Source organism: Stylophora pistillata, chromosome 9 (assembly GCF_964205215.1).
Source record: "Stylophora pistillata chromosome 9, jaStyPist1.2, whole genome shotgun sequence".
Lineage (NCBI taxonomy): Eukaryota > Metazoa > Cnidaria > Anthozoa > Scleractinia > Pocilloporidae > Stylophora > Stylophora pistillata.
The window spans coordinates 15,030,363-15,057,299 of record NC_142527.1 but is presented as its reverse complement, the minus strand read 5'-3'; the positions used below and the strand labels follow the sequence as shown (position 1 = coordinate 15,057,299).

General features: G+C 38.1%; 1 protein-coding gene across 4 annotated transcripts in view; it reads left to right on the top strand.

Annotated features, from left to right (window-relative positions):
* The window catches only part of LOC111324123 (uncharacterized), an 80,129-nt gene extending 55,139 nt beyond the window's left edge, over window positions 1-24,990 (top strand). For all 4 annotated transcript variants that reach the window (XM_088733221.1, XM_088733222.1, XM_088733224.1 and 1 more), the window contains 42 exons: window positions 71-220; window positions 707-856; window positions 1,472-1,594; window positions 1,832-1,981; window positions 2,097-2,246; window positions 2,589-2,711; window positions 3,110-3,259; window positions 3,425-3,547; window positions 3,784-3,906; window positions 5,908-6,030; window positions 6,136-6,258; window positions 6,623-6,745; window positions 7,166-7,288; window positions 7,768-7,890; window positions 8,813-8,938; window positions 9,091-9,206; window positions 9,922-9,986; window positions 10,494-10,639; window positions 10,750-10,863; window positions 10,986-11,111; window positions 11,184-11,297; window positions 13,909-14,012; window positions 14,175-14,378; window positions 14,530-14,598; window positions 14,891-15,041; window positions 15,167-15,328; window positions 15,988-16,278; window positions 17,252-17,330; window positions 17,453-17,594; window positions 17,871-17,923; window positions 18,139-18,262; window positions 18,722-18,831; window positions 20,143-20,242; window positions 20,445-20,601; window positions 20,853-20,919; window positions 21,340-21,403; window positions 21,590-21,693; window positions 22,452-22,578; window positions 22,873-22,914; window positions 23,088-23,216; window positions 23,757-23,867; window positions 24,438-24,990. In XM_088733221.1, the coding sequence (XP_088589347.1) occupies window positions 71-220; window positions 707-856; window positions 1,472-1,594; window positions 1,832-1,981; window positions 2,097-2,246; window positions 2,589-2,711; window positions 3,110-3,259; window positions 3,425-3,547; window positions 3,784-3,906; window positions 5,908-6,030; window positions 6,136-6,258; window positions 6,623-6,745; window positions 7,166-7,288; window positions 7,768-7,890; window positions 8,813-8,938; window positions 9,091-9,206; window positions 9,922-9,986; window positions 10,494-10,639; window positions 10,750-10,863; window positions 10,986-11,111; window positions 11,184-11,297; window positions 13,909-14,012; window positions 14,175-14,378; window positions 14,530-14,598; window positions 14,891-15,041; window positions 15,167-15,328; window positions 15,988-16,278; window positions 17,252-17,330; window positions 17,453-17,594; window positions 17,871-17,923; window positions 18,139-18,262; window positions 18,722-18,831; window positions 20,143-20,242; window positions 20,445-20,601; window positions 20,853-20,919; window positions 21,340-21,403; window positions 21,590-21,693; window positions 22,452-22,578; window positions 22,873-22,914; window positions 23,088-23,216; window positions 23,757-23,867; window positions 24,438-24,467 (5,084 nt within the window). In that variant the 3' untranslated portion in view covers window positions 24,468-24,990. The remainder of the gene's footprint in view (window positions 1-70; window positions 221-706; window positions 857-1,471; window positions 1,595-1,831; window positions 1,982-2,096; window positions 2,247-2,588; window positions 2,712-3,109; window positions 3,260-3,424; window positions 3,548-3,783; window positions 3,907-5,907; window positions 6,031-6,135; window positions 6,259-6,622; window positions 6,746-7,165; window positions 7,289-7,767; window positions 7,891-8,812; window positions 8,939-9,090; window positions 9,207-9,921; window positions 9,987-10,493; window positions 10,640-10,749; window positions 10,864-10,985; window positions 11,112-11,183; window positions 11,298-13,908; window positions 14,013-14,174; window positions 14,379-14,529; window positions 14,599-14,890; window positions 15,042-15,166; window positions 15,329-15,987; window positions 16,279-17,251; window positions 17,331-17,452; window positions 17,595-17,870; window positions 17,924-18,138; window positions 18,263-18,721; window positions 18,832-20,142; window positions 20,243-20,444; window positions 20,602-20,852; window positions 20,920-21,339; window positions 21,404-21,589; window positions 21,694-22,451; window positions 22,579-22,872; window positions 22,915-23,087; window positions 23,217-23,756; window positions 23,868-24,437) is intronic.
* The last annotated feature ends 1,947 nt before the right edge of the window (window positions 24,991-26,937 follow it).

Here is a 26,937-nt window from a genome sequence, read left to right as displayed (position 1 = left end):
TAAACAAAGACAAATGATTGAAGTTTTTGCCGAGAGTACTTGTTTTCTATTCATACGTGTTTCACCAAAGATATCAACGAATGTCAACCAGAGGGTTTAGCACTATCCCACAGCTACTATGCCCACAACTGTCATAATGATGCTAACTGCACCAACACAGAAGGATCATTCTTCTGCACGTGTCATACGGGATACTCAGGAGATGGAGTGATATGCGAAGGTACTTCTAAAACCCATCGTTACGACCCGTTGTTACGCCCCTAAGTCGTAAAATATGTTTGCTTTCAGTCCTTATCAGTATTAAGTCTGTAAAGGTTGATCATTGAAGATCATTGAAGGTTGAGTGATCTGAAATTTTTTAAAATATCTAACAAGGGATCCTCACCTTTCTTTCCTTGGTCCCCTACAGTTTGATATAACGCATGATCTTTTAGTCTGTTCTTGGCCAGTTTTCGCGGAACCGCAGGTGATTTGGCTTGTTTCCTCTGACGGACTGCTAGTTTATTTGAAAATGCACCTGGAGCTCGCCAAATTTCTTCTATTATTAAGTATTTTATAATCCAATGCATATGTGCAGAACAAGCTGAAATTGGGCAACACCTTAGATTGATGAAAAACTCTAGGTACGAAACTGAGGGAGGCCGTTGTCTCGGAAGGTTAAACATGTGATTCACTCACTCTTTGATTAATCCTTTTATCTCTATAGATGTGAACGAATGTTACCCGAGCGAAATCTCTGAGGAATATAAAAACCTTTCCCACAATTGTCACGGAGACGCCAACTGCACCAACACTAAGGGCTCGTTTTACTGCACATGCCTAAATGGCTATTCAGGCGACGGGGTCATGTGCGTCGGTGAGAATCAGTTATATGAAAGTGCCATGATTTAATTTAGAAAACTTTAACAAGCTGCATTCACTAATATTGATAATGTAACTAAGGATAACAACTACGTAACGCCTTGTTCCTGTCACTAACTTCTAATGCTGATCCATATTGCTAATAGCTAACGTTGGTAACAATTCCCTCCTTACGGTGCATCAGAATATCTTGAGTTACAGTGTAGCTGTATTAATACAGAACACTTCTTACTTACTAACACTTCTTCAGTCTAGGTAAGTTCAAATTATATTTGATGCGATACTGACTAGTCATACTTCTTATCTTTTGCATGTAACCAATATAACACGCACTTGGCAAATACAGCTCTGATATCAATAGTTTGATACTAGTTTGTTTACTTGAGTGGTGTTTGCTCTTTTTGTCCTGTGGGTGCACACTTTTCTTCTCAGTAGAAGTTACAGTCAAATAAGCTGCAAACAGAACGATAGGTGAAACCAACTGCTTTATAGTCATTGTGTCGTGCATATGAAACTATAAATGCCTCGGACGCTCTGACACAACATTAAGAATGATTCTGTTTGGTACTTCTCCTCATGTTTCTTCATATCAACCTTTCCTTTTTCCAAGACATTGAAGAGTGCCTGACTGATACAGACAACTGCCATTCGGACGCAAACTGCAACAACACCAAAGGATCATTTTATTGTACTTGTCTCACAGGATATTCTGGAGATGGAGTCGCGTGTGTAGGTAAGAAATCATTTTCCAGAAAGGGAAAAGAACTTTTAACCATCCGGTAAGTTCCTTTAAGTTGAACCATTCGGTATGAAATAAAAATATATATATAAACCTTACGAAACAACTCTTACGAAAACGAAGATGTTAAAACCGCGATAATACATGTACCGTTTTTGTGGAATCTCACGAGGATTCATTTTTCCCACTTTCTAAAAATTTTTTTCACCGTTTTTTTCATCTGATTATTAGATATAAACGAATGTTCTTCGAGCATGTTGTCTGTCAACCACACACATTATGCTAATGACTGTCATGATGACTCAAACTGTACCAACACAAAAGGATCCTTCTACTGCACGTGTCTCAATGGATATTCCGGAAATGGGGTCACCTGCGTTGGTATGTCCTCTTATTTGTCTTCAGTTAAATTCAAAAGAACTATTTGCCGAATATAAATTCCTCATTTTCATTAATCCTTGTGATTTTTGGATGATTTCCATTGTTCTCTTTTCAGATGTAAATGAATGTGATCCTCATGGAATCAGTGAGACTTACAAATATCTAATGCACAACTGCCACAATGATTCCAAATGTACCAATGAAAAAGGCTCATTTTATTGCACATGTTTAATTGGTTATACTGGAGATGGGGTTTGGTGTGAAGGTGAGACGAAGGGAATGGAACATTTTTAGGCGACTGTTTAGTTCCCAGAACACGTTTATAATTATTCTTGGTAATAAAAGTCCCGAAAGATACTTTTTAGCGAATAGCAAAAAGAGGCTGATTAAGAGATCCCGAAAAGAAACAAAACAGACCAGCTAAGCTTCTATTTCCAAAATTTAGAATAAAGCATGGCTTGGGCACGTTAAGTTATCAGGAATTTCGAAGAAAGAGCCCCATAGAGACTTGAAATTAATCACAAGTTTAACGGAGGTCCGCTCCTTATTGAATCTGGGCGTGGTATTCTATACAAATCTGTCTGTGCAAATCTCGTTTTTCAAATAGACATAGATGAATGCTACACAGAAACCGACAATTGTCATGCTGATGCAAACTGTTCCAACACCAAAGGATCTTTCTACTGCACGTGTCACACGGGATATTCTGGAGATGGAGTGATTTGCGAAGGTAAAATTAGGATTACTTTGGATTTGAAAAATAACCACCTAAATACTCACCCCTTATTCTCGTCCTTATTCGAGAAGACTACAACGTCTTACCATTTACAGCTGTCATAACAAAGGCTACACATTCTCATCTGCCATTTTAAGTCGTTGAGTGCTGGCCTAATCTAGGGCTTGAACCGAATCGATGATTCTCCTGTAATTGACAGTCTGGCGCTCTAAAATTGAACTAACCAGGCGGCAGCGTCATTTAGTAATGAGAATTAGCAACTCTATGCAATATGTATCATAGAGGTATTGATTATATGAAGTATTACGGCTCCAAGTCTCGTCACGTTGACTTTCCAATATTGCCGTACACATCGAACTCATCAGCTGAAACGCACTTTTATCTTTTTTTAGACATCAACGAGTGTTTTTCACATGATCTGGCAGCGAACTACTCACATTACGCGCACAACTGCAATGCTGATGCTAACTGCTCTAACACCAAGGGATCATTTTACTGCACATGTCACGTGGGATACTCTGGAGATGGTGTTGCTTGTTTGGGTGAGTTTCTATTTGCTGACGTGTGTATTTTCTTGAGCCTCTTCAACCTTTTCAAGACTCAAGCGGTCATTTTAGATTTTTATTGTAATTATTCGTACATTATGAAACTTAAATTATCATTTGGTTTGCCTTAATAATTAATAATTGTTGAACTTTAATCACCAGATATTGACGAATGTGAAACTGATACCGACAACTGCGACGCGAATGCCCACTGCAACAATACCAAAGGATCCTTTCAATGCACTTGCAATGTTGGCTATTTTGGAAACGGTACTGTGTGTAAAGGTGCGTTATCTGTAAGAAAACGAAACCTCAAACACGAAGAAATTCTCGCGTTACTAGTTAAAGCGGACAGTTTTCTTGTCGCGTCTTGGCTCAGGACGCGAAGAAAGATCGATTCAAGTTCTTGAATTCATTTTAAAACAAGATAAACAGCACTGGATAATAATAGTTTGAAATGAGGAGTAATTTAAAGTTAGGAGAGGGAATAGTATAGTTAAATGATATATTTGTTATCGTAGATATCGACGAATGCACTGAAGACAAACATAACTGCCATAATGATGGTATTTGTATCAATACAAATGGATCATTTTATTGCATTTGCCAAGAGGGTTATACCGGTGATGGGGTCAACTGCACAGGTAATGATGACTAAATGCTTGATGTTCACAAGCATATATTGTGATGCAACCCTTTTTGTTTCAAAATCAGTTCTGATTTTCCTTTTCGGATTGAGTGTATGTGTTTTCACTTTGCGTTTTGTGCTATGCTCGAGAAAAACCCTTATTTATGATCATACAGACTTGTGAGACAGCAATAGTCCACAATATTGGATGTTACAATGAATATATGAAGTTCATATATTTTGAACTGCGGTTGTAGATACGTATGATGCACGATCCTCGCAGTAGAGAGCGCTATTTATGCAATAGCGAAAATCAGACCTGAAAAAAAAATCAGGCCTGTAGGGGATTCGAACCACTGACCTCTGCGATACTAGTGCAGCGCTCTACCAATTGAGCTAACAAGCCAACTGGGAGCAGGCCGTTATCAACTTAACGGCCTGCTCCCAGTTGGCTTGTTAGCTCAATTGGTAGAGCGCTGCACTAGTATCGCACAGGTCAGTGGTTCGAATCCCCTACAGGCCTGATTTTTTTCAGGTCTGATTTTCGCTATTGCATAAATAGCGCTCTCTACTGCGAGGATCGTGCATCATACGTAATATTGGATGTTATAGTTCACCACTAAATTTTCTCTGGTTCTTATTGGTTTAAATCGATCACGTGACGCGATACTGTTCATCCGTGGAGAGACACTATCAGCCCATAGTGCCCGCCCGCGGAAAATACCCGGATGGATAGTGCCCGTCCGCGGAAAATACCTGGATTAATAGTACTCATCCGTGAAAAGTTTTGAATAGTTTGACGGCCGCGAAGTTAGGCAGATCGGAAAAACAGTGACTTTTCAATTCTGACAGGTATAACGTATTATTTAGCCAATGTACGATTGCGAATTATTGACATTTGTGACAAGCTGTAGGCGCGGAAGAAAATTTAGTGGTGAACAATAAAAACAATAGTGAGGCGTGAGTAGTCCAGTGGTCAGTGCGCTGGACTCTAGGTCAGATGGCCCGGGTTCAAGTCCTGGCTGGGGCTTGACGTTGTGTCCTTAAGCAAGACGCTTCACTCACATTGCTTCGTCTTCTCGGATAGGACGTAAAGCCGGAGGTCCCGTCTCCTGCACCTATCAATTAGTTAATTTCGGCAAGGGACGTTAAAGAACCCACATCACGAGATTACTGTGATGTGGTCTGGCCTGTTTACTGGGAAGGGGGGGAGGGGGCATCTGTAAAAATTTCTCCTTTATTAATTGTAAACTGCCGCCGGCAGTCTGGAAAAGTCCCCCGCACAGTGTTGTAAAGCGCATTAGAGCATTTACATGGAAATGCGCTATAGAAATTGATCTATATTATTATTATTATATTATTATTATTGCCCCGCGGAAATTTGATGTTCTTAAAACAAATATTTGCCCGAGAAGCGAAGCTTCGAGGGCAAATATTTGTTTTAAGAACATCAAATTTCCGCGGGGCAACTATCAGCCGATAGTTCCTCGACAAGAAACACTCTATTGTTTAAATATTGGTTTTGGCGAAATAGTTTATCAGCAAGACACTGACAAATCATGATGTTTGGCGATCGAGTTCAGTAGCCTTATCACTCAAATACTGATTCCTGGACAAAAGGAGCAGGATATTGCTGTAAAAAAAAAAACAAACAAACAGTTTGACCATATTAGGCAAAAGCGTACCATAATCATTAGGCAGTTGTCTACCAGACACTTGGCTGGCTTTTAACAAATAGGAAGAAGGAGAAATTCACCTCATGAAAAAATGTAATATCACTTGACTTTACATAACGATACCTTAAATATGAAGCTTCAAATAACTAGAAACTTATAATAAAAGTTAAAAGCGAAAAAGAATGATAATGCATGGCATATGCATTCCTTTTCCATAAACACTCTTTCTATTTTCTAAGTTCTTTCTAAGAGAGGAACTTCATTTAATTGACCCCAGTCCTACCGAGATATTTGACACCTTTTCTCCAATATGTCTCCGTCTTCCTTCTTCCTTTTGTCAGACATGGAAGAGTGCAGCCTAGGCATACATACCTGTGATGAACACGCAATGTGCATCAACACCAAAGGATCATTCACTTGTGCCTGCAATCGTGGTTATCATGGCACGGGCTACAAGTGTGTCGGTGAGACTCTTAGAATAGACGCTCAGTAATGTGCCGATGTACTCTACTTCTGCCAAAATGCCCGATGATGAACTCAGTTTTTAATCTCTGGATTTTTTACTTTAGATACTGACGAATGTAACTACGACTTGGATAACTGCCATGCTGATGCAATTTGTACAAATACCAATGGATCTTTCAACTGTACATGTTTAAGCGGTTACTTTGGAAATGGTGTTTTCTGCAAGGGTAAGAGGGAATAGAATCATTCCATTCTTCTAGAGGCAGATTATAAATGCAAAATGAACACGTCGATCCTGAAGAATAGATGAATAGGTTACTGATAGTGAGTATAAGCATCATGTTTATGGCAAAGGCAAAATGGCAAAAACGAACTCTGATTTTGCTAACTAACTCCACACTGCTCGAAACTTCATTTAATCCCTTTTTTTATTTTTCCTTTCAAGATTTTACATTTACGAATAGAAGAAGGTCTTAGTTTTAGCAAACACTTATGTTTGGCATAAGCTTTTTCTCAGATGCATTCAATCTGTATGGAGCCGATGATTAACGTTTAATGTCTTTTGCGAACAATGTGTTTTTTTTTTTCCAGATATTGACGAATGTGAAACAGCCACGCACAACTGCAGCTGGGGTGCTTCGTGCACCAACAGGAAAGGATCTTTTGACTGCGCTTGTTTCCCTGGATTCTCTGGGGATGGTTTTCGCTGTGCAGGTAAAAAAATGAGAACTTTACTAATTTCAATGTCTAACCTCATAATGTAAAAAGAAATACTTTACCCTTGACTTACGCAACTCGAAACTGAGAATACGGTGTTATTTTTTCTATGAATGAAAGGAAAATAAAATATGGCAAACTAGGAGAACACGAGTAAAAGTGTCTTTCATTCGTGCCCACTTTTTGATTCACATGCATGTCCGCAAGAAATAGCTTGCAACTGGATGAAAGGTAGTTAAAAAAAAAATCTTGAAATTCCAACGTATCTCATTGCATCATGTACATTCTAGCAAATTAACTATGTTTATCGTATTTCTCCCTTGATCATCGTCCATAGGACTCTTGCTGAGCATGACATACACCGTGGTCGCTACTTTCATTAATTTTACGTTTATGGTCTACGCAACTTTCTTGCAGATATCAACGAATGTGAAGTTCGAACACACAATTGCCATCCTGACGCCGAATGTACCAACTTGAACGGTTCTTTCTACTGCACTTGTAACCACGGCTTTAGTGGAAATGGAACAGAATGTGAAGGTGCCTGTTTATGATAACCGTGATTAAAGTTGTGAAATTCTACTTATCTGAAATTTTACATGGTTAATATGGTGATTAAAGTTTATTTCAGTAATTGCCTCGTCATAGTTAATAAGTCGCATGGTCTTCCTAATCTCAAAAGGTATATTTCGTCGTTTCGTCTTAAATAAAAAAAAGTATGGCTCCTTAATAAGCGTTTTATTTTTATTTGAACCATGCGACCCCTCGCAGCGCATACCAATACTCAGTTTTTTAATATCCGCCCATGATTTGAACAGGCAAGAAATGAAGAAGTATATTACATGATAGCATCTAGGAAATAATAAAAACGGTTCTGCATTTGTAATGTTGATGAAAACGTGAATCAAGTTACTCTTTCTTAATCTATTCAGCAGTTAAGTGGTCCCCAAAATTAACGTTCTCATGCATGAATATGTTGTCGCCTTTTCACGGGCATTATGGTTTTTATTTTGTTAAAGATTTGGACGAATGTTCCGACAAGTTACATAACTGCAAGGGATCGTCTATTTGCAACAACACCTACAGCGGCTTCACCTGTATTTGCTTGCCAGGATATCGCTATAATAGTTCCGACTGCTGGGGTATGTATCTTGCAGCAGGTTTATTCCCCGATGGCGGCGGGGCGGGCGGGCAGGGCCACGGTGTAGAAGAAATCTGTTTAATAGAACTGAGGTTCGAAACTCTTCCGTTCTCAATTTAAGTAAAGAAATTCTCTAGAGATGATGATTGACGTGGTATAATTTTCAAAGAGGATTCGTACAAAGCAAAGAGCACGGAGACCTCTTCCCTAATTTAAACCATCTTTATCGCTACCTGGACAAGTTCCGGAGTACGAATATTAATGAAAATCTATGGCAAGCTGTATTTCCAATGAATCAGCTTGTTGGTGCACACTGCTGGGGTATTAGTGAGACATTTGACTCATCATATTTTTTTAAGGTGCTGTGTAATAATTCCCCATTGAAATTAACTCTTTTGGGGATTTCTAAAAATATGGATCAAAAACACTGAAATGACTGCGGTTTATGAGAAAGTAATATACAAATAAGTTGAAATTGTAAATTGGTCACCATAAAGAGGTAAAAAGCTGACGTTTCGAGCGTTAGCCCTTCATCAGAGCGAATGAACGGAGGACGAAGGACGAAAGGTTAACGCTCGAAACGCCAGATTTTTAACGCTTTACGGTCGCCAATTTACAATTTCAACATTCGCTCTGACGATGGGCTAACGCTCGAAACGTCAGCTTTTTAACTCTTTACGGTGGCCAATTTACAATTTCAACTTACCGTAGTTGTATATAAGCAAATTACTTTGTTACCCCCACCGACGCAGCACCACAGTTTCTTTAGAAACAGTTTATCCCCTTTATTCATCGGTTTATAAGAAGACCGAGTACAGCTTAGCAGCCTCACGTTTCAATCATGTACTTTACTAGCACCATCTTCTCTGATCAATAGTTTCTTTATCTTACTTCCCAGTCAACTTTGTTTCCTTCTTTTTCAGATATTGACGAATGCAAAGAACAAGCACATAACTGTCATAAGGTGTACGGTGTCTGTACCAATGAGGCGCCTTTCTTCTTGTGCACGTGTGCATTGGGTTCTAAAGGAAACGGAACTTATTGTGTTGGTTAGTTAAACAAATACTTGAATTCATAGTGGGGTAATTGTTTCAATACATTTTTCGTTTTAGAACAGGCAAGCTAGCACTCATAAGATAAAGAAATTCTATGCTTCAGTTCAGGTCAGCCCCATCACATGTATGATATCATTTCTCTCAAGCTCTAGATCTTGTTTACAAGATTGACTTAAAGTTCCCAGCAAATAACTGGATCGCAGAATATCGATTTTCCAATACGACCCAATTTCAGAAACTTTCCAAGGAAATAGAGCAAGGGGTACGTATATTAAATACCATAACTTTCCCACCTACTTTTATTTATTATTATGATTCCCTCTTTCCGGCCATTATCACCCCAAAATGTTTGATCAAATATATATCTATATTTATAAAAAGTCTGCGTTTCAATTTTTTCCTGTTACATTGCTCGATACCTAAAAGTAGAGCGCAATATATGTTGAGTTAGCAAAATACAAAGACTACGCTTTCATCCCTACAAGCTTGTTTCACTCATGTAAAATCCCCTTATGAGTGAGTAATCTACTTTACCACTTACAGTATCGAGCACAGTAGCACGGAAAAATCGAAACGCAGACTTCCTATATATATATAGGCATTTGGCATACAAAGTTTTGCTTTCATGACCAAATTGAACACTCTACCTAGGATGAGTCATTGCTGTTGCAAATGCGCATGCTTACTAGTTTACTCTAGTTTGAGCACTCTGGCATGGCTTAGACGACACCACAAATGTTGGGTCGTTTGAAGTGACCCTCTCGGTTCTCCTCCATCCTAGCATCAGCACTGCACGCAAGCCATGGGTGGGATTAGTCCTGTTGGTCGGCGGGCATTGCACACGCCCTTCATCGGGGGCCCGGCCGTCCACCTTAAACATAAAAAAAAAGAAACTGCACTGATAAGGCCCAGAAGGTCGAAACAGTACTGTCTGCAGATAGTTATATATATAAATATATACACATTCCTTTTTCAAGATCGACTATGTATACAAAAGTGATGAGACTTTCTTACGGATGTACGTTGCCGCACTTCACAACAGGTATTTGCATTGTATAATCTCTCTTGCTGCTGCTCAGAGGAGGACGCACTGAGAACGATTAGCCCAGCACAAAATAATTTATCATTTTTATCTAAGAGAAATTAAGAAAGGTGAAGCAAGCAACCCTGATTGATTACAATAATACCGTGATCATAAGCGGGGCTTTCTTCAGAGTTTATTTTAAAGTGCCCATGTTTTTTTAATGGATTTTTCGCCCAATGAATCATTTATTTACTTATTAATTTGTTTGTTCGTTGGTTTCTTTTTAGAGCCTTTTGTATTTCTTTGTCAGTAAATTGAAAGAGCTTTCTTTCATAGAAATACTTCTTTTACTTCCCTGTATTCTAAGTAATACAACGTCGTATCCTTCCCTTTCCCAAAGTCCTCGTTGCTGAAAAAACCAGGGACTAAGTCACCAAATCTGTAAGTGATATCAGGCACCTCTGGGTACAATAATGACTTAGGATAAATATGACACTGCTTTACTTGGACTAAACCTTTTTTTAGAGATGGAATTGTGCAAGCTGAGCTCTGGATGGTGTTTGCCTCAGATGCAACACTTCCTATCAGACCTCTTAACTTGGCAGTAAAGAGAGAAAGACTGAAACACCTTGCCATAGAAATGGATGGCTATGATGTCACACAAGTGGTTGGTAAGTTTGACTAACAATGCCAAAGATGACGATTTGGTTTAACCAAAGATACAAAATTCATTGAAATTGTCAATTTTGTTTATCTGATTACAAAACTATTCTCTTTACAGAAAGAGTCGATTGTCCGCTTCAGTGTTCTGAATATGCGTATTGTGCAAGAAATAGTTCTTCATTTGAATGTGTTTGCACACGAGGTTACAACGGTGATGGACATGAGTGCATCGGTGAGGGATCTTTAAAAAACATCATGTAAAATGATTGCACCAGACCACAGATTGGAAGTTTAAATATCTAAACACAAACTCCCTACAGGATAAAACCTGTGTTTTACTTTTCTCTTTGCTAGACCTGGATGAATGTACAGTAAACAATGGCGGCTGTCAGCATGTGTGTATTAACAGTCCACATGGAAGCTATCAATGCCTGTGTAACCAGGGCTTCTTTCTCCACAGTGACAGGAAACAATGCCGAGGTAAGATTTGAAACTGGAAATTCGTGTCATTTTTTTTAAATGCAAATTGAAGTCTTCTTTCTCTACTTGCAGCATCTGAGGGTGACTTGGCATATTGCTCATCTGAATGGAGCCAAGATATCTTGTGGAGCCATACTGTAGCAAGCAGCACCGACATCAAGTCATGTCCACAGGATCACTTTGGTGGTGAGTCTTATTTAGAATTGAGTTTAGGTATTTTTATTACCTTTTATGCTTTAGTAAGCTCTTATAATCATATAGAAAACTTACATATCACAGTCTCAAACAGCTACTCGCAACATCAAAACTATTTTCGGTCTGGTCCCTCTCATATTTCTCCTCAGTTTGAGGTTGTTTTAGTATGTATTTACTCTATGTTCATCAATCTCTTGTGTTACTTAGCCTCTTTGATTACTTTTAATGGATATGATAGTTTAGCAACACTCGATCAAAAAGTTCTCCAAGCAAATATTAAGAAATGCCTCACTTATTAAATTAATTTCTTCCTGAATAGTCAAGTGAGAAAATGAATTTCACCCAACACTCATTTATCGCGGAAGACAATAATGTTTTTGCCTTTTTGCCTTTGCTGAATACCGCACCGCTGAGAATCTAGAACTGAAAAGGAAATATCGAAATGTAGCTACACGAGAGCGTAGAAAAGCAATCAGAGCATACTGGTATACTAAGGCGGACGAACACAAATCAAGACCATCGAAATTCTATGACACGTTCAAGCCTTTTATCAGCAATAAGAGTAAAGAATCGGCAGCAATACACCTTAAAACGGAGGGAGATAATGCCGTTAGGGATCAAACGGAAGTGGCAGAGATACTAGCCAAATATTTCACTAATGAGGCACTGAGTATTGGCGGAGACCATGTGAATAACATCACGGAAGAGGATCTTAGTGACCACAGCAGTGTTAAGACCGTACGAGAAGCCCACAAAGGAACAAATTTTGAATTCAAGCTCTTCTCAGTGGCTGAAGTGGAAGAGACACTGGAAAAGATCAATCCAAAGAAGTCCAGCGGATGGGACACAGGACTACCACCAAAATTACTTAAGAATGTGGCTAAAGGAACAGTAGCATCGTTAACCAGCCTCTATAACAACTGCATAGAGCAGGGTACCTGGCCCAGTGCATGGAAGATGGGTGAGTGGACACCCGCATTTAAGAAGGGAGGTCGACAGGATGCTAGAAATTATCGCCCCATCACCTCCTTATAGCTGTCGACAAGATATTTGAACTCCCGTTGAGCAATCAGGTGACAAGTCATTATGATGAAACTTTGTACTACAGAATGACAGCTTACGGAAAAAGACATAGTTGCGAAACAACATTGCTTATGCTGATTGAGGACTGGAAACAGGCTGTTGATAGTAAGCAACTGGTATCAGTACTATCTACAGATATGAGTAAGGCCTTCGATTCTCTCAGCCACTCTCTGACGGTAAAGAAACTAGAGGCTTATGGATTTGGAGGGCGATCACTTAACCTTATGCGATCATTTTTTGCGGACAGACTAAACCGAGTAAAAATGTGTGATGCTACTAGCGACTGGATAAAGATGAAACGGGGATGCCCTCAAGGATCGTCTTTCTATCCCTTACCATGGAACATCTACCAGAACGATATGACGTAAATTTAACAGGGTATGCTGACGACCATCAAATGTACGTCAAAGGAAGGGAACATGAAATAGTACGATGCAGAATGAAAACACAGGGCCAGAAAGCACTGTCATGGTATTCGAACAATTTTCTACTGGCCAACCCAGACAAGTTTCAGTCTCTAAACATCAATCCACGACTGAAACTCGATAAAGATAAGAGCGACAAAACGTAAACGCTGAGAATAAACGATATGGCTATTGCGAACACAGAACCAATCAAACCACTGGGAGTTCACTGATATAGATGAAATTCTCAACTTCACTGAGCATATTAGCAAATTATGTACCAAGGCAAGCCAGAAAGTCAAAGTACTCTCACGTCTTCGGAACTTAATAACCTGCAAGGCCAAGCCACTATTGTATAAATCTTTTATAATGCCATATTTAACTTACTGCCATCTAACCTGGCATTTTTGTAAATCATCAGACAAGAGAAAGTTAGAACGATTACAAGAATGAGCCCTAAGGGTCATTTATAAATCCCACTCTGCTACATATGAAGAACTCCTAAGGCGTGCCGATATACCGTCTTTATATAATAGACGGCTTCAGGATATCACAGTACTTATGTACAAAGTCAAACATGGTCTTGTACCCGACTGCGTTTCTGAATTATTTGTTCGCAAAGGCTCTACACATTCGCTACGGAATAGTGATTTAGTATTACCACGTTTTGAAACTATTTGCTATGGCAAGCACTCTGTCAGATATTTCGGGCCGTTTTCGTGTGCAAAACTCACTAAAAATCAAAGGGATTCGCCAAGTTTATGTGTTTTCATAAAGAAAATAAGAAAACTGAACCTAAACGAGATTGTAATTAATAAAACTAATTAATAACAGTAATCTTTGTAGTCAATAGGAATATTTTAGCTTTCTAAACTTTAAATTTTAATCACTTTCGTGTAAATATATAATTTTTTATAAGTGCATTTTAATTATAGTGTCCCCAATTAGTCTTCTTAGGCTAAACACATTGACACTTACATAAAGGTCTGACTTACTTTATCTAAAAAGCTATAACATGATACGTTTATATGATATTGTGTAATGCAAACATTATAGATTAGAATCAATAGAAGTATGCAACTTGCCCGAAAGTTATAATTGTCTCTGTTTATCAGGAGATGCTCGGAGAATTTGTTACAGCGGCATCAGTAGCGGGGTGTGGGGAGTACCAGATCTCACTCGCTGCTTGACAAAGGCAATGTATGAACTCCAACAAAAGGTAAGTGATTCACATTTTATCTTTTCTTTGTTTTTCAATTTGTTGTACCCACATGCACTTTTATTGAAAAATATTTACAGTGATTTTTTTCAGCGTGGGTGTCACTTTCGTATTCCATGACCAATTAACTAACAGTTATCATTTATTGCTCCGTCTTAACAGTTTTCAACACTTCTAAAGGGAGAACCCAGCTTTTCAGATTTGCTGGCCATTGGATGGGAACTTCGATATATTCTGGACCCGGAAGTTGACAAGATTTATTCAGGAGATATCTTCTCTGCTGTGGATATCATGAATGATTTAAACGAAAGGATAACGAACTTGATGAAGAACGTTACCAAAGATGAATTAACGAACTTTCTTGAGGTAAAACCGTGTCATATTATTTGTTTGAGTTTAAACGTCTCCTTTAGAAGTAAGATATTTTACCTTGGTTTATTCTTCTACCTTAGCATTTTTAACTATTAGTTTTGTTGTTGCCATATGGTTTTGGAAACTATTTGTTTTGATGTTGCAGATCATGGGTGATGTTGTGAGTAATCTTCTCCACACAGAAAACAGACAGGCTTGGAACGGAATGGACAGGGTAGAAAAAAAATTTTGATGAAATATTCTGTCATATTTCTGTAAAGCCATAAAACCATTTTATTTTACGGAGCCAGAGGCTTCAACTTTCTCGACACCGTCAAATACCTGGTTGATCAGTTGTCATGGAGAGTCATTAGCGTGTCTTAGCAACCATTCATTAACGAGTTTTTTCTTAAAACTAATACAAAAAAAACTATTTGAAGGGCAGAAAAGGGGTGTTGCTTTATTATTCAGATATCAGTATGAATTACAGAGCCAAACTTTGTTTTTTGCTACTGTTGTTGTTATAGATTGCTCTCAAGGCCACAGACATGGTGGCTGCTCTGGAAGACAGCGTTACTGCTGTAACTCAGCAACAGGTGCAAGATATGCTAAACAACGCCATTACAGATCCAGAAAAGTTTCACAATTTAAGCTTGAGAACCAAAGCGTCTAATGTTGGTAAGAATATAGTCATCAAACTGAATGGAATCTGTTTTGCACTCAAATGTTACATCATATATTCGATATTTCTGACGATTTTATCTACGTTGTATAATATTTTCATTTCTTTGCATTATGTACAGAGATATCCATCGATGTGGTTGAGATGATTAAGTTCAAGGGAATTTTACACTCATTGATGTATGATCTGTCTGCGGTTGGTGGAAATGGGTCAATCATTCGGAATCAGATTTATTATCCAACTTCTCTTTTTGAGAATGCACTAAAGGACAAGTTAGCTTCAGGTGAGCCGTGACCTGGTGATAGTGCACGCTGAATAAACTAAACCTCATAAATTTATTTAAAGTACCTATTCCAGTTGGTTAAAGTGATAAAAGTCCTCCTGGAATCAAAAGTATCACTTTTTAAAAAATTATTTTCAGAAATTATTCATTCATCACTTCTAAAAATTCACAAATGGCACCTGATAAACTGTCAAACTTTAAACCAAACAGCGAGTCATTTAGAATAAATTTACATGTTTCATCATTGGATCAATCATTCGGAATCAGATTTATTATCCAACTTCTCTTTTTGAGAATGCACTAAAGGACAAGTTAGCTTCAGGTGAGCCGTGACCCGGTGATAGTGCACACTGAATAAATTAAACTTCAAAAATTTATTTCAAGTACCTATTTCAGTTGGTTAAAGTGATTGAAGTCCTCCTGGAATAAAAAGCATCACTTTTTAAAAAAATTTAATTGTTCGATGGTTTCTCGTTTAGCATGTCATCAAATGTGTTCTAAGGCAGGAGAACAAGTTTTTACAAGTATATAACATCGAGCCTAAGATAAAAAGTGAGAAAAAGAAAAGAGGATCAGTGATATATTGCTTTTAAACACACGAGGTCGCGCAGAAATCAACCCATAAACCTGAAAATTATCAAAAAAATTTTTTGGTTCAGGCTTCTATAGCAGTCTTGGCTGCTTTGGTGATAATGAAAGAGACCGTGCAGTGCCAACTATGGAAGGAACACATGAGTTGTTGAAAGGAAGCTTCCTTACTCGCAAGGATGCTGTGGAGAAGTGCGCAGAGGTGACAAGGATTCGTGGTTGGAAGGTATTCGTTGTCCAAGATGGCGGATGGTGTGCGTCAAGTCCTATTGCGCATCTGACGTATAACAAATATGGCACCGCTTTGAATTGTGTTAATGGCAAAGGAGGCATGCTCGCTAACGATGTGTATATAATTAGTGGTAAGAATAAATGCAAACTATTAGATAATTAGAGGGACAAAAAATTCAAATCGTTGTTCTGGTGTTTGATTAATACTTTTGGAACTTTTTAGGTCAATAATGGCTGTTGACTCAAAAATATATTACAAAGGCCTAAAACAACATACAGTCTTAATTGTCCATACTAAGTCAGCCTTTCCATTGGAACTTAATCCTCGAACACTACTTGATTTCTGCTAGTTGTCATGTTGGTGTTAGTCTATCTTTTTAATTAAGACCTTTACTAAGTTTTTGTTTTGGCGTAAGTTCTCAAAGGTTGGTGCTTTATTATTAATACTTTGTTCATGCTCGCGACTGTCGTGTGAGAGTCTTTTTGTTAGTTTTGTACATATTATATTTGATTCTCCATGGCAAAATCAAAGGCCAACACATGCCGCCCATAACACCTTACAGATAGATGGTTTTTCAAGAGTATACTTTGGAAAATGCTCATTGTCACATGAATCCTGTACCCCTTATTTAGCATCCATAAGGTCGATACCAGCTTGAAATATAAAGTGCAACAGAGAGATTAATGCACAATTTGCCATGTTGAAGATACCAACCTTATTTAGCATCCATAAGGTCGATACCAGCTTGAAATATAAAGTGCAACAGAGAGATTAATACACAATTTGCCATGTTGAAGATACCAACCTTATTTAGCATCCATAAGGTCGATACCAGCTTGAAATATAAAGTGCAACAGAGAGATTAATGCACAATTTGCCATGCTGAAGATACCAACCTTATTTAGCATCTATAAGGTCGATACCAACTTGAAATATAAAGTGCAACAGAGAGATTAATGCACAATTTGCCATGTTGAAGATACCAACCTTAGCCGGACCACTGAACCAATTGAACACAACACTCAAGCTTTTAAAGGAACTTAGTCAGATCAGTGGACTAATCGAATGCAAAATCAATAATGGCTGGTTTCTTTCTTGGGTAGCATACTACGCAAGTGTGTCAACCGTCTTTTACAAGAACCTGGAAGGTTTGCTGACCTCAGATCCTCTCTTAGAAATAAGGTGGGAAACCGAAAACGAAGCTTTTCACTACAAAATGTAATAATTTTCGATTGTTTGATTCCCTATACTCTCATTTTTTTTAGTCGGTCAAAATGTCTTTTCTAATGGTGGTGTATTTTCAGATCTTTAAAAGAGATGGGAGCTCAGAAGCCCTACAATAGATCGGAGCTCAACTCCATTATCATATCGGGAAGAATTGTCTCCGAGGAGGATCACTTTTACCATTCCCTTCGAGAGCCTATCACATTAGTGTTTCAGCACTTGGTAGGTAACTTAGAAATAAAGTAAATCTGCTTGCATCACTTTCAAATCATACAAAGGAGCCATCGCTAAGCCCACTGCAATGTTAAACACAATGTTTAGCCTTTTGATTCTAATTTCCAAAACTGAGTTTGAGAAAATTGTGTCACACTCACTTTTTACATAAACTTTACACTCGTCCATCATTTACTTTGACAATGACAAATTTCTGCTTTTCTCAATCGTTATTTTTTATATTTTTTTTGTTTTTTTTTGTTTTTTTTGCATTTCCTTTTTCAGGATCAAAATCACACCTCGTCAGGTCTTTGTTGTTTCTTCAACATGGACTCGACGTAAGTAAACATCATCTCAATCGGCAATCAATTCCATAAGCTCGCTAGCTTGGCTTGGCCACTGACAAACCTTAACGCGACCATTCGCAATTCCGGCCTTGCACTTCTCCTGTGCACTTTACTTACCCTCAGTCGGGTTAATAAGGCCGGCATTCTGGCTCAAGAAACGAGTTTACTGGACAACCTTCGAGCAAAGATTTTTCTTTCTTTTGCAGCGGACCAGACGATCGATGGTTTGACGATGGATGTTACCTGTACCATACTAATGATACCCACACAATGTGCCATTGTTCACATTTGACTAATTTCGCTCTTCTTCTGGATTTACATGGTTCACCGGTAAAGTCAGGACCGTAAAGCCTCTTTTTCCTCCTGTAATAGTTATGACATACCTCATAAATTTTATCATCCTGAGGACGGTAAAACAGATCTATATTTCTCTCCGCAATTCTAAACAACGCAGAACAGCGTTTTTGAGGTGGAGCTCTTCGTTCAGTGACACATTTCATGCTTTGACATCACATTATAACTCACTAGGAAACCACTAGAAATCTGTGTTAAAGATTAACTCAGAAAAAACACAATCGGTATTGTGACAATCTGGGGCAATGGGCCGATAATTAAGGAATCACATTCCTTCCTAGCTGTTTCAGTATCTTGCAGTTTTTTTCTGTTGCAGATCTGAGATTGTCAATTGAGATTGTAATTACCTGTTCGAAATGGCGTTAAGTTTAATTTTTTTTTTCTAACCGAGTTAAAGTGACTGACATTCATAGTTTTTCCTCTATTTTTTTTCAGGACGTCACTGAGAAAGATGAGGACCTGATCTTGTCTCTAATGTCTTATGTGGGGTGTGCATTGTCTGCCGCTTGCTGTTTCTTCTCTGTGTTACTCTACAGCATCTTACAGTAAGTAGCCAGCCACAATCGCACATTGTACCATCGCAGCCATCATGATAAAGACACTGATGAGGAAGAAGCAAAACATAAAGTAACAAATCTAAACATACGTATAAAAGAGGATGCTTTCATATTATACGTTTAAGAATCAGCGAGACAGTTGTCATCCCGGAGGTTTGGATATCTTACCCAGGCCGATAAGAATTTTCAATATCGTTTACACCCTGATTTTAAACAAGTAACGATACTTTTCCACAAAAGCGTCAGAAAAAAATCATTCCTTTATTTTTGTTGGCTATGGCCAATAAGTGACAAGATCAATGAACTTTCTCAAATTAAAACCTTCGTTTGTGGCACTTAAACAGGTTACGTAAATCTACTTTTCGTTTTTGCTGTTGTTTTCTGCTTTTTCACCGATGAAAATTTTCCATGCAAAAGACTTCGCTAATTTTAGGGCGAAGATATTCAAGCTATCGGTAAGATTTATGCACGCTAGTTACGTTACAGAACAAGGAAGTGATGTGTGTAAAAATGTAATTTGTGGTAATCCTAATTAGCATAAATTGATATTTTGCCGGCGCGTATCGGAGGTCTGGGGGTGGCTGCGAGGTACACAGAGAGTTATGGGATCGTGCTTTGTAAGCAGAGGTCGTTAGCAGAGCAAGGCATTCTACGGTCAGCCTTCACCGGGCGTAGCTGTTCGTGTTCGTTTTCGTCTTTTGTATAAATTTAGAGCGTTACTCGGATAGTACCTTAAGTAACTATGTAAAAATGTCATTTATAGGAAATCCTAAAACCCCAAGGGTGGCATCACTGCCTTGGTCGGGGGTACACGTTCCCCGTTTTTTCCACCTGCTGGTTTTTAGGGGTTTTCGGGTCCGGCTTTGGTGCATTTAGTTTACTTCAATTGTAATAGGGTTCTGTTAGCATATCGATTTGGCGTTAAATAAACCGTGGCTTGGCTGGCCAACCCGCCCAGATATCAACTCTTTGTGTCCGGTTGAGCAGTGAAGGCAAAATACGAAGTGTTTTGTAACCCTCTGAGATAATCTATGGGGTTTTTTTTGAAGGACTATGATTGGCATGTTTACTCACTTGCTCTCTTTAATTTGTATACCTGTGGTTTGTGATTATCGCAAATCGTGAACTAAATTCGAACTAACTCTTCAGCCTCGCAGTATTCTACAACAGGATAGATCTGTATCCTATTTGGTGAGCTATATCTGCCTTTAGAGTCAAAAATAAACTTGTCACAATAAGAAGGAAGATCTTTCGTGTTTGTCAATCTTCAAGCCATTCATTCGCTTATTCTTTTTTCAGCCTCAAGGGGGATCGCATACACGTGCACAAAAATCTAGCATTTAACATGGGAGTTGTTCAACTTATTTTCTTCTTTGGAACGAGTCAAACGCAAAACAAGGTATAATTTTTAACAACCTAGGCAGTTCCTTCAATTGTTGTACGGATGACTTGAGGTGACAAATGACTAAGTGGTAATTAGAACAGTGTATTAGATTTACAATTCTTCACTCGATAAACTGTAAGTCATTTGAAAGCAACAAGGTAATTCAATAAGTGAGTGATGTCGACGTCTTCTCTTGACTCTGACTTATCTCTCATAGTGGTTGTGCAAGGCTGTGGGAATCGCTTTGCATTTTTTCCTCACTGCCATGTTTGCCTGGATGCTCGTGGAAGGATGGCATCTCTATTTAGCTATCATCAAAGTACTTTCTACTCAAAAGAAAAGTTTCCTCAAGAGATATTATATATTAGGATATGGTAAGATTTAATTTGCTCATTTGTTCGCTTTCTCTGTGTGCTTTTCTAAAAATTGTAGGAGCGGGAAACGAACTACAATTTAGTTTTCGTTTCCGTCAAAAACGTGCTTAGAAAGATGTAGCGGAGAGAGGTCATAATTTTCACTGAGCAGTTCTGCTCTTCACATAACTTTTCTGTGCTGATAGCTAAGCCCTAGAGGATGGTATGAAGACCAGTTAAGGATGAAACTGATTATAACTTTATTTATTTAGGTTTACCTACGAGCGTGACAGCCTTATCCATGGCTATTTTCTGGGACAAATATGGAGTAGGGAAAATGTGAGTAACACAGTCATTTCAGTTAAAATGTGTATCATGAAAAATATCTGTAAAATACACGTGTTAATGAACAAGATCCACCCATTACTAGTGAGTTATTTTCAGTCAATTCAATATGTGTTTCATGTGAATTAAATATTACGGAGATTACTTTTCCGCGATGGCCATGGCCATGGCGATGTGTGCAGGTTGCATGGGGTTACGGGTGAATTAGATCCAACTTGGTATCAATAGGCGATTACTGATTACCGTTACTCCTATTTCATCATCCTATATTGGGTTTAAATACAACTCTTTTTCGCCCCTTTCCACGGGTAAATTCTCTCACGGCAAAGGAACGTTAAGCTTAGCTTAACACAGTCAATACGTAGAGCAAATGATGTTAGTGTTCATTTACGACCAGGATTTTGTTTTATGCAGTTGCTGGATGACAGAAATTGTGCTAGTCTCACTCTTTCTTCCTCCTGTTGTGGTTGTAATACTTGTGAGTATTGATTTTAATATCATGTTTAAGGGTGCTCGTAGCAACTTGAAAATATGAATCACGGTAGTGTGGTCCCTTGACTCCTGCCATGTTATGCGTGGACAGGGTTGGTTGGTCTGAGAATATTCTTAATCACTCAGTTCAGTGACGCAGTTTTTTCAATAATTGACTCATTTTGTTTTTCAGACAAATATAGTGATTCTTGGAATGGTCATTGGAGTGCTAATATCCCCAACAACAGAAAAACGACAGAAATACACCAGTGACAAGAACTTTATCAACAATATAAGGTAACATGCATGCAGAATTTAAGCTTTTTGGAAATATCAGAAGACATAAGTGGAACCAAAGCTTATCTTGTTACTTGTTGCTTGTAACTCATCACAATACACTTAATGTCGATTTTCACCACTAGTCTCAAATGAACCTTCTTTTAATACTGCACCTTTCTGTAAATGTTGGAAGGACCCCGCAGGATCGCCAAGGAATTCCGGACTACATTCAGTTAAAAATGAAGACCACTACGAACTGGCAGCTTTACATGAAAGGAAGTGGCCTTTTCAGTCTGAATTTCTGAAAACAATGTATTACGCAGATATTGTAATGCCTTCGACAACAACGTTTCTCCATAGTGTGCATGCTCTAATAGGTAGAATCTGAGCGCTTTATTGTGGTGTGGATGTTATTTCAACTTCGGTAGGCTAGTCAGTTTGTCCCAGATCAGACGTTCCCTCTCTCATACAGTTAAAGGATAACTTACTATTTTCGTGTAACGAGTGATTAAGGTGTAGATGTATTACGTGTTTGTTTAATTTCCACCAAATCTTTGATTATTTGGCACAAAAACGAATTCTGAGTCTATCCAATCTTTAGCCAACTGGTGTTCTGTTTTAGGGTTAGTCAATGTAGGTAAAGCACCAATGAGGATGTCATTTGATCATTTTTCTCCAAATTGTTAACTCCTCCTTGTTAAACGACGTAATTTAACCTTATCTTTTTTCTGTTATATGAAAAAAACGTAACTCTTCCTTTGACCATTGTTTGACAGGGTGGCACTAAAGGCATCTCTGATACTTCTACCGTTGCTGGGAATAACTTGGTTGCTGGGTTTCCTGCAAATAAACTCTGACGCAGCAGTTATGTCTTACGCCTTTGTTCTACTTAGCAGCTTTCAGGTAGCGACCAATAAAAAATGTTGCATCCATACACGTTAATTTCTTATAACGTGAATTTATGGACAATAAAGTCTTTCCACCGTTACTGGTCACTTTACTGATATTGGCGCCGCTTGCATGATAATCACAAATCTATTCTATTGTACTCTTACCTTCCTAATGACCACCCTCTTTACGAATAGCATACGTTTGAAATGGTTGCTTATCGAAAAATCGTTCTGTCGCGCTTGTTGAACTAGAGCAATATTCTCAATTTAAGGTCCTTTGCTGAATTTGTGCTTGATATCTTTTCAGGGCGTGTACTTCTTTGTCACTAACATTTTAATGGATCAAGAGGTATCGCGTTCGTGTGCTGTACAATTAATCATGTGATTGTTAGCTTGTTAGCTCTAGAGCTGGTTTCCTTTTTTTACTTGCTTCTTGTTTGTATGTTCTTGGTTTTCAGTTTCGTTATTTTGAGGAAGAAAGTATGAAAATGCGTCTATGACCCTTAGCTTTTTTCTATTTAGGTGTGCACTACCTTTAAAAAGAAGTTTTTAAAGAAACATTATTCATGGAGTTTCTTTCGATCCTCTTCGACTCCCAGCGTACAGGACAGTGTCAGACGAGGAGATATTCTTGCTGCATCTGTGAAAAGGGTAAAAGATTGTCCAAATTAATTCATAAACTTATCAACATAATTACTACATTTGTAGAAATTATATGTTAGTACAACTGACAAATCAATCATAAGATAACTTTAGGAAGGGTGCTCAGTTGCATTAATTTTAACACGAAAACTTCAGACTAAAACTTGGGTGGTTTGAGTTGGCAGTATATTTGTCCTTCTTAGTAAGGTTTGAAGTTGCTAGTGGTTAATGTTTCAGACAATTGAAGATAAACCAGGTGCAGTGAAATAAACTCAGAGAAATTCATTGTTTCATTTGACAGTCTCTTGTTCACCTCTGCAAGTCCTCATCGGAATCTTAAACAAAAGCAAAATCATTGTAACAAAGCAATTTTAGTGTCTGTTGAATGGTCGAAGGCAGTAAGGTCCAATGATGAGGGGCGAGCGCCAGCGGAGGAGGTTTTCATTACATTGAAGAAAACAGACCTTTAGCAAACTTGGCTTGTGGGTGGTACCTTGATGGATGGTCATTTAGTTCTTTTTCAGTTTATTCTATTCGTTGTATTTTTAGGCTACAGCTTACTCCAACGAATCATTCAGTTCCCGAAAAACATTTGAAAAAAGGCAAATGGAAGGAAGAAGGAACGAAAACCGGCTTTATTCGCCCAACAGTGATATAAAAGTAGGTATACTGGGATTGTACATGAGCTTACATTGTCTTCTCACAGTTCTTCACGGGTTTTATGTAATAATGAGGTGGGGCTATGGAAGTTCATCAATATACAGCATACTGACACATACCACAGCTACAAGGAATGGCCAACATCATACATTAGGTTGTACCAGAATGATTTATCACAAATTCATGACCTCCGCAAGATTAGTCCTCGAGGACACCTCGGTGCACTGAATTACGTCCAACTTCGCTTTTTCAAAGTGTCCATGTCAAGGTTTGTAGGGTCAAGAAAGTGGTACTTGGGGTAAGGCCAAGAGAAAGTAACGGATCATTACTTTCTCCTGCTTTTACTCATGCCTCGATGAGGGGATTGACCGTGAACAAGTTTTGATGAAGTCAACAAAATCTTAACGATATCGGCCTGATGTTTTATTATGATATTTTCGGGCATAACGTATCCATAACTTGATATCGCGATAACTCTAGAACACTTCATAGACAAATTATAATATCTACTTAATGACGATGCTTGATACGTCAATTCACTTACTTTTGCAACTTGTTCTTTTATTGCAGAGACAGTGGCAGGAAATGAATGAGTACTGACTCTTCGTCATTCAAGTTATATCATTCTTTAGACCCCTAAATACTTTTTATTGTCTATCGAGCTGCATTATGTTGCACAGCTAAGTTAAAGCATTATTGCTTTTATTTTCGTTCATCTTCTTCCATTCGATCGATTCCCTCTGTACGAGTACAACTAGTGATGTTTTGCACAACAGTAAGCCAACAATAAACATAATTGTTAGCAATAAACTATAAGCATTTCAAACCATTTCAAGTAATAAGCCTTTCTAAACAATCTCAACCCAACTTAGAAATGGAAATGTTTTACGGGGTCCATGCATGCTGTATTTAAAACAAAATAAAAAAATATTGCTTAGTAAATAAGTAGAGAGAAATTTTTTGACTAGGAAATTATTTATTTTTCACCAGATTTCAAACGTTGTTCGTAGTTATAGAGATCATATGGCACATTTCAAAAAGAAAACATCAGACTGGTAAAAAATACAAATATTACTTGAAGAGCTGTGAGGTTAACTAATAAAAAACTAATACTTTATAATGACACAGCATTTGTTCATTTCTACGAAGACTGTTCTCTGAAGAGAGCTTTGCTTATTTTCGAAATCTACCGTGATTGGTAAGCAATGCCAAGTGACGAATAACTGAGTCCTTTCTAAGAACTAAGACTAAGGGGCAAGTGGATGAAACTCTGTAAGCTAAAATTTTGACTTTTTCTTCCAGTACAACCTTTTCCTTTTCATTAAATTAAGTTTTTTTCGTGAAAGTGTAGTGTGATTGTCCGGGTGAGTGTAGTCCTGAGAAGGACTGTTGTTGGTGATGGTGACTGACGTTTCGACAACCTGTGCGAAAGTCATCATCAGAGTCAAGTGAATAGTAGTTGTCAGTAGAATGCTCTTATTTCAGTTCGTGTAAAATGATTGGTCAGTTTTGCCGTGATGTTATTGGCTGTAAGACTCAAATGGCGTAAGTCGGTCGTGATTGGTCTGTTTTGATCCAACGGAGGATAACGAAATCTGCCAGCCGTCCTCGCAAAAGTGCCGAGTAAGAATGCTTAATCTTAATCTTGGAAATCTTGGAAAATTGGCTTCTGGAAAGATCCTCAATATCTACGTTATTTCAAATTTCACTCCATTCCAACCTCTTCTTAATCTAAGGATTCCATGTGTCGTCGAAGAAGTCCACCCAAAGAATTACGAACACCCAAAACTGCTGAGAATGTCGAAAGCGACAAATCCTAAATTGATATTATCTGACAAATTCAAATTGAAAACGTACTTAGTGACTTACCTTGACAGCGCGTTTCGCTAACCATTCGAAAAGTAGTTCAATCACTAATTTAATGAAATGTCACGCAAGTAAAAATCATCACACAAACATAGACTTCCTGGGAATCTCGAATAACACCGAGTGAAGACTACTCGGCCGTTGATATCGCCATGACGGTCGACAAGGCGAGTAGTTTCCCCATTAACGAGAAATAGTAAGCGCAAATATAATATGGCCGTGAAGTCTGGTAAATCATTCATCCCAGTATCTTTTCTTGATTTGGAACCCTATTTTCCACGCAGAGACAAGTTAGCTTGAAATTATTTTTAATCCTTTCAAGGGTATCTCAAATTTGTTTGTAACCACTGCTTGTCCTTTACCAAATGACCACTAGAAATAACAATGCTAGTGCTGATAGCTGCCTTGTTGGTTACCCGTCTTTCTTTCAAGATCTGGACGACAATAAATTTAGGTTCCTGAATTTGCCGGTCGAGTGATCAACTGTCTTGGATATTTTTAGAAATATGCTTGAGCCATCAACGAAAATGAAATATTAGTATGATCGCTTATGAAAATAGCATCTAGTCCAAATATTTTTCATCTATAAATTCTGGTTAACTGTTCAGCATTGCAGCATAACTTCTGTTTTGCAGCATTTTTCGGTTCTGTAGCATTGCAACAGAAGTAGTAACTAGTATTACATAACATTCTCTTTACGATACAAATTCGACCAGATACCGAAGCTATTTGTGACACAGAAATCAATGAAAATGGTTATATAAATATAGAAATTCAGTTATACGTGTAAATTTAAAATCACATGTCACATGCCTGTGCTGATGAATTCGCCCGAAGGAATTGAGTCAAGCTGTGATGAGCTAACGAGGTATTGGCTAACGTGCTATAAACAATAAAACAACTTCAATAACAAAAGCAGCAAAAACGTTGTCTTTGACTTTGTAGAAATATCTGCCAAAAGCAAATGAGTAGAAGGAATTGGTCATTAGGGAAATGTAGATTGTCCTAAGTTTATCGAGGACACGCAGACACGCACTATTTGATGTATGCCACTTATAACAAAGGCGAACATTGTAACAGATTGCAACCTCTCATATGTCGATCGCATCTACTAGAGCAAATACGTATAATCAGGTATTTTAAAACACTTAAAAGTGTCAACATTTCTTGTGATTGAAGGGAAAACTTTATCCACGTCTTCGCT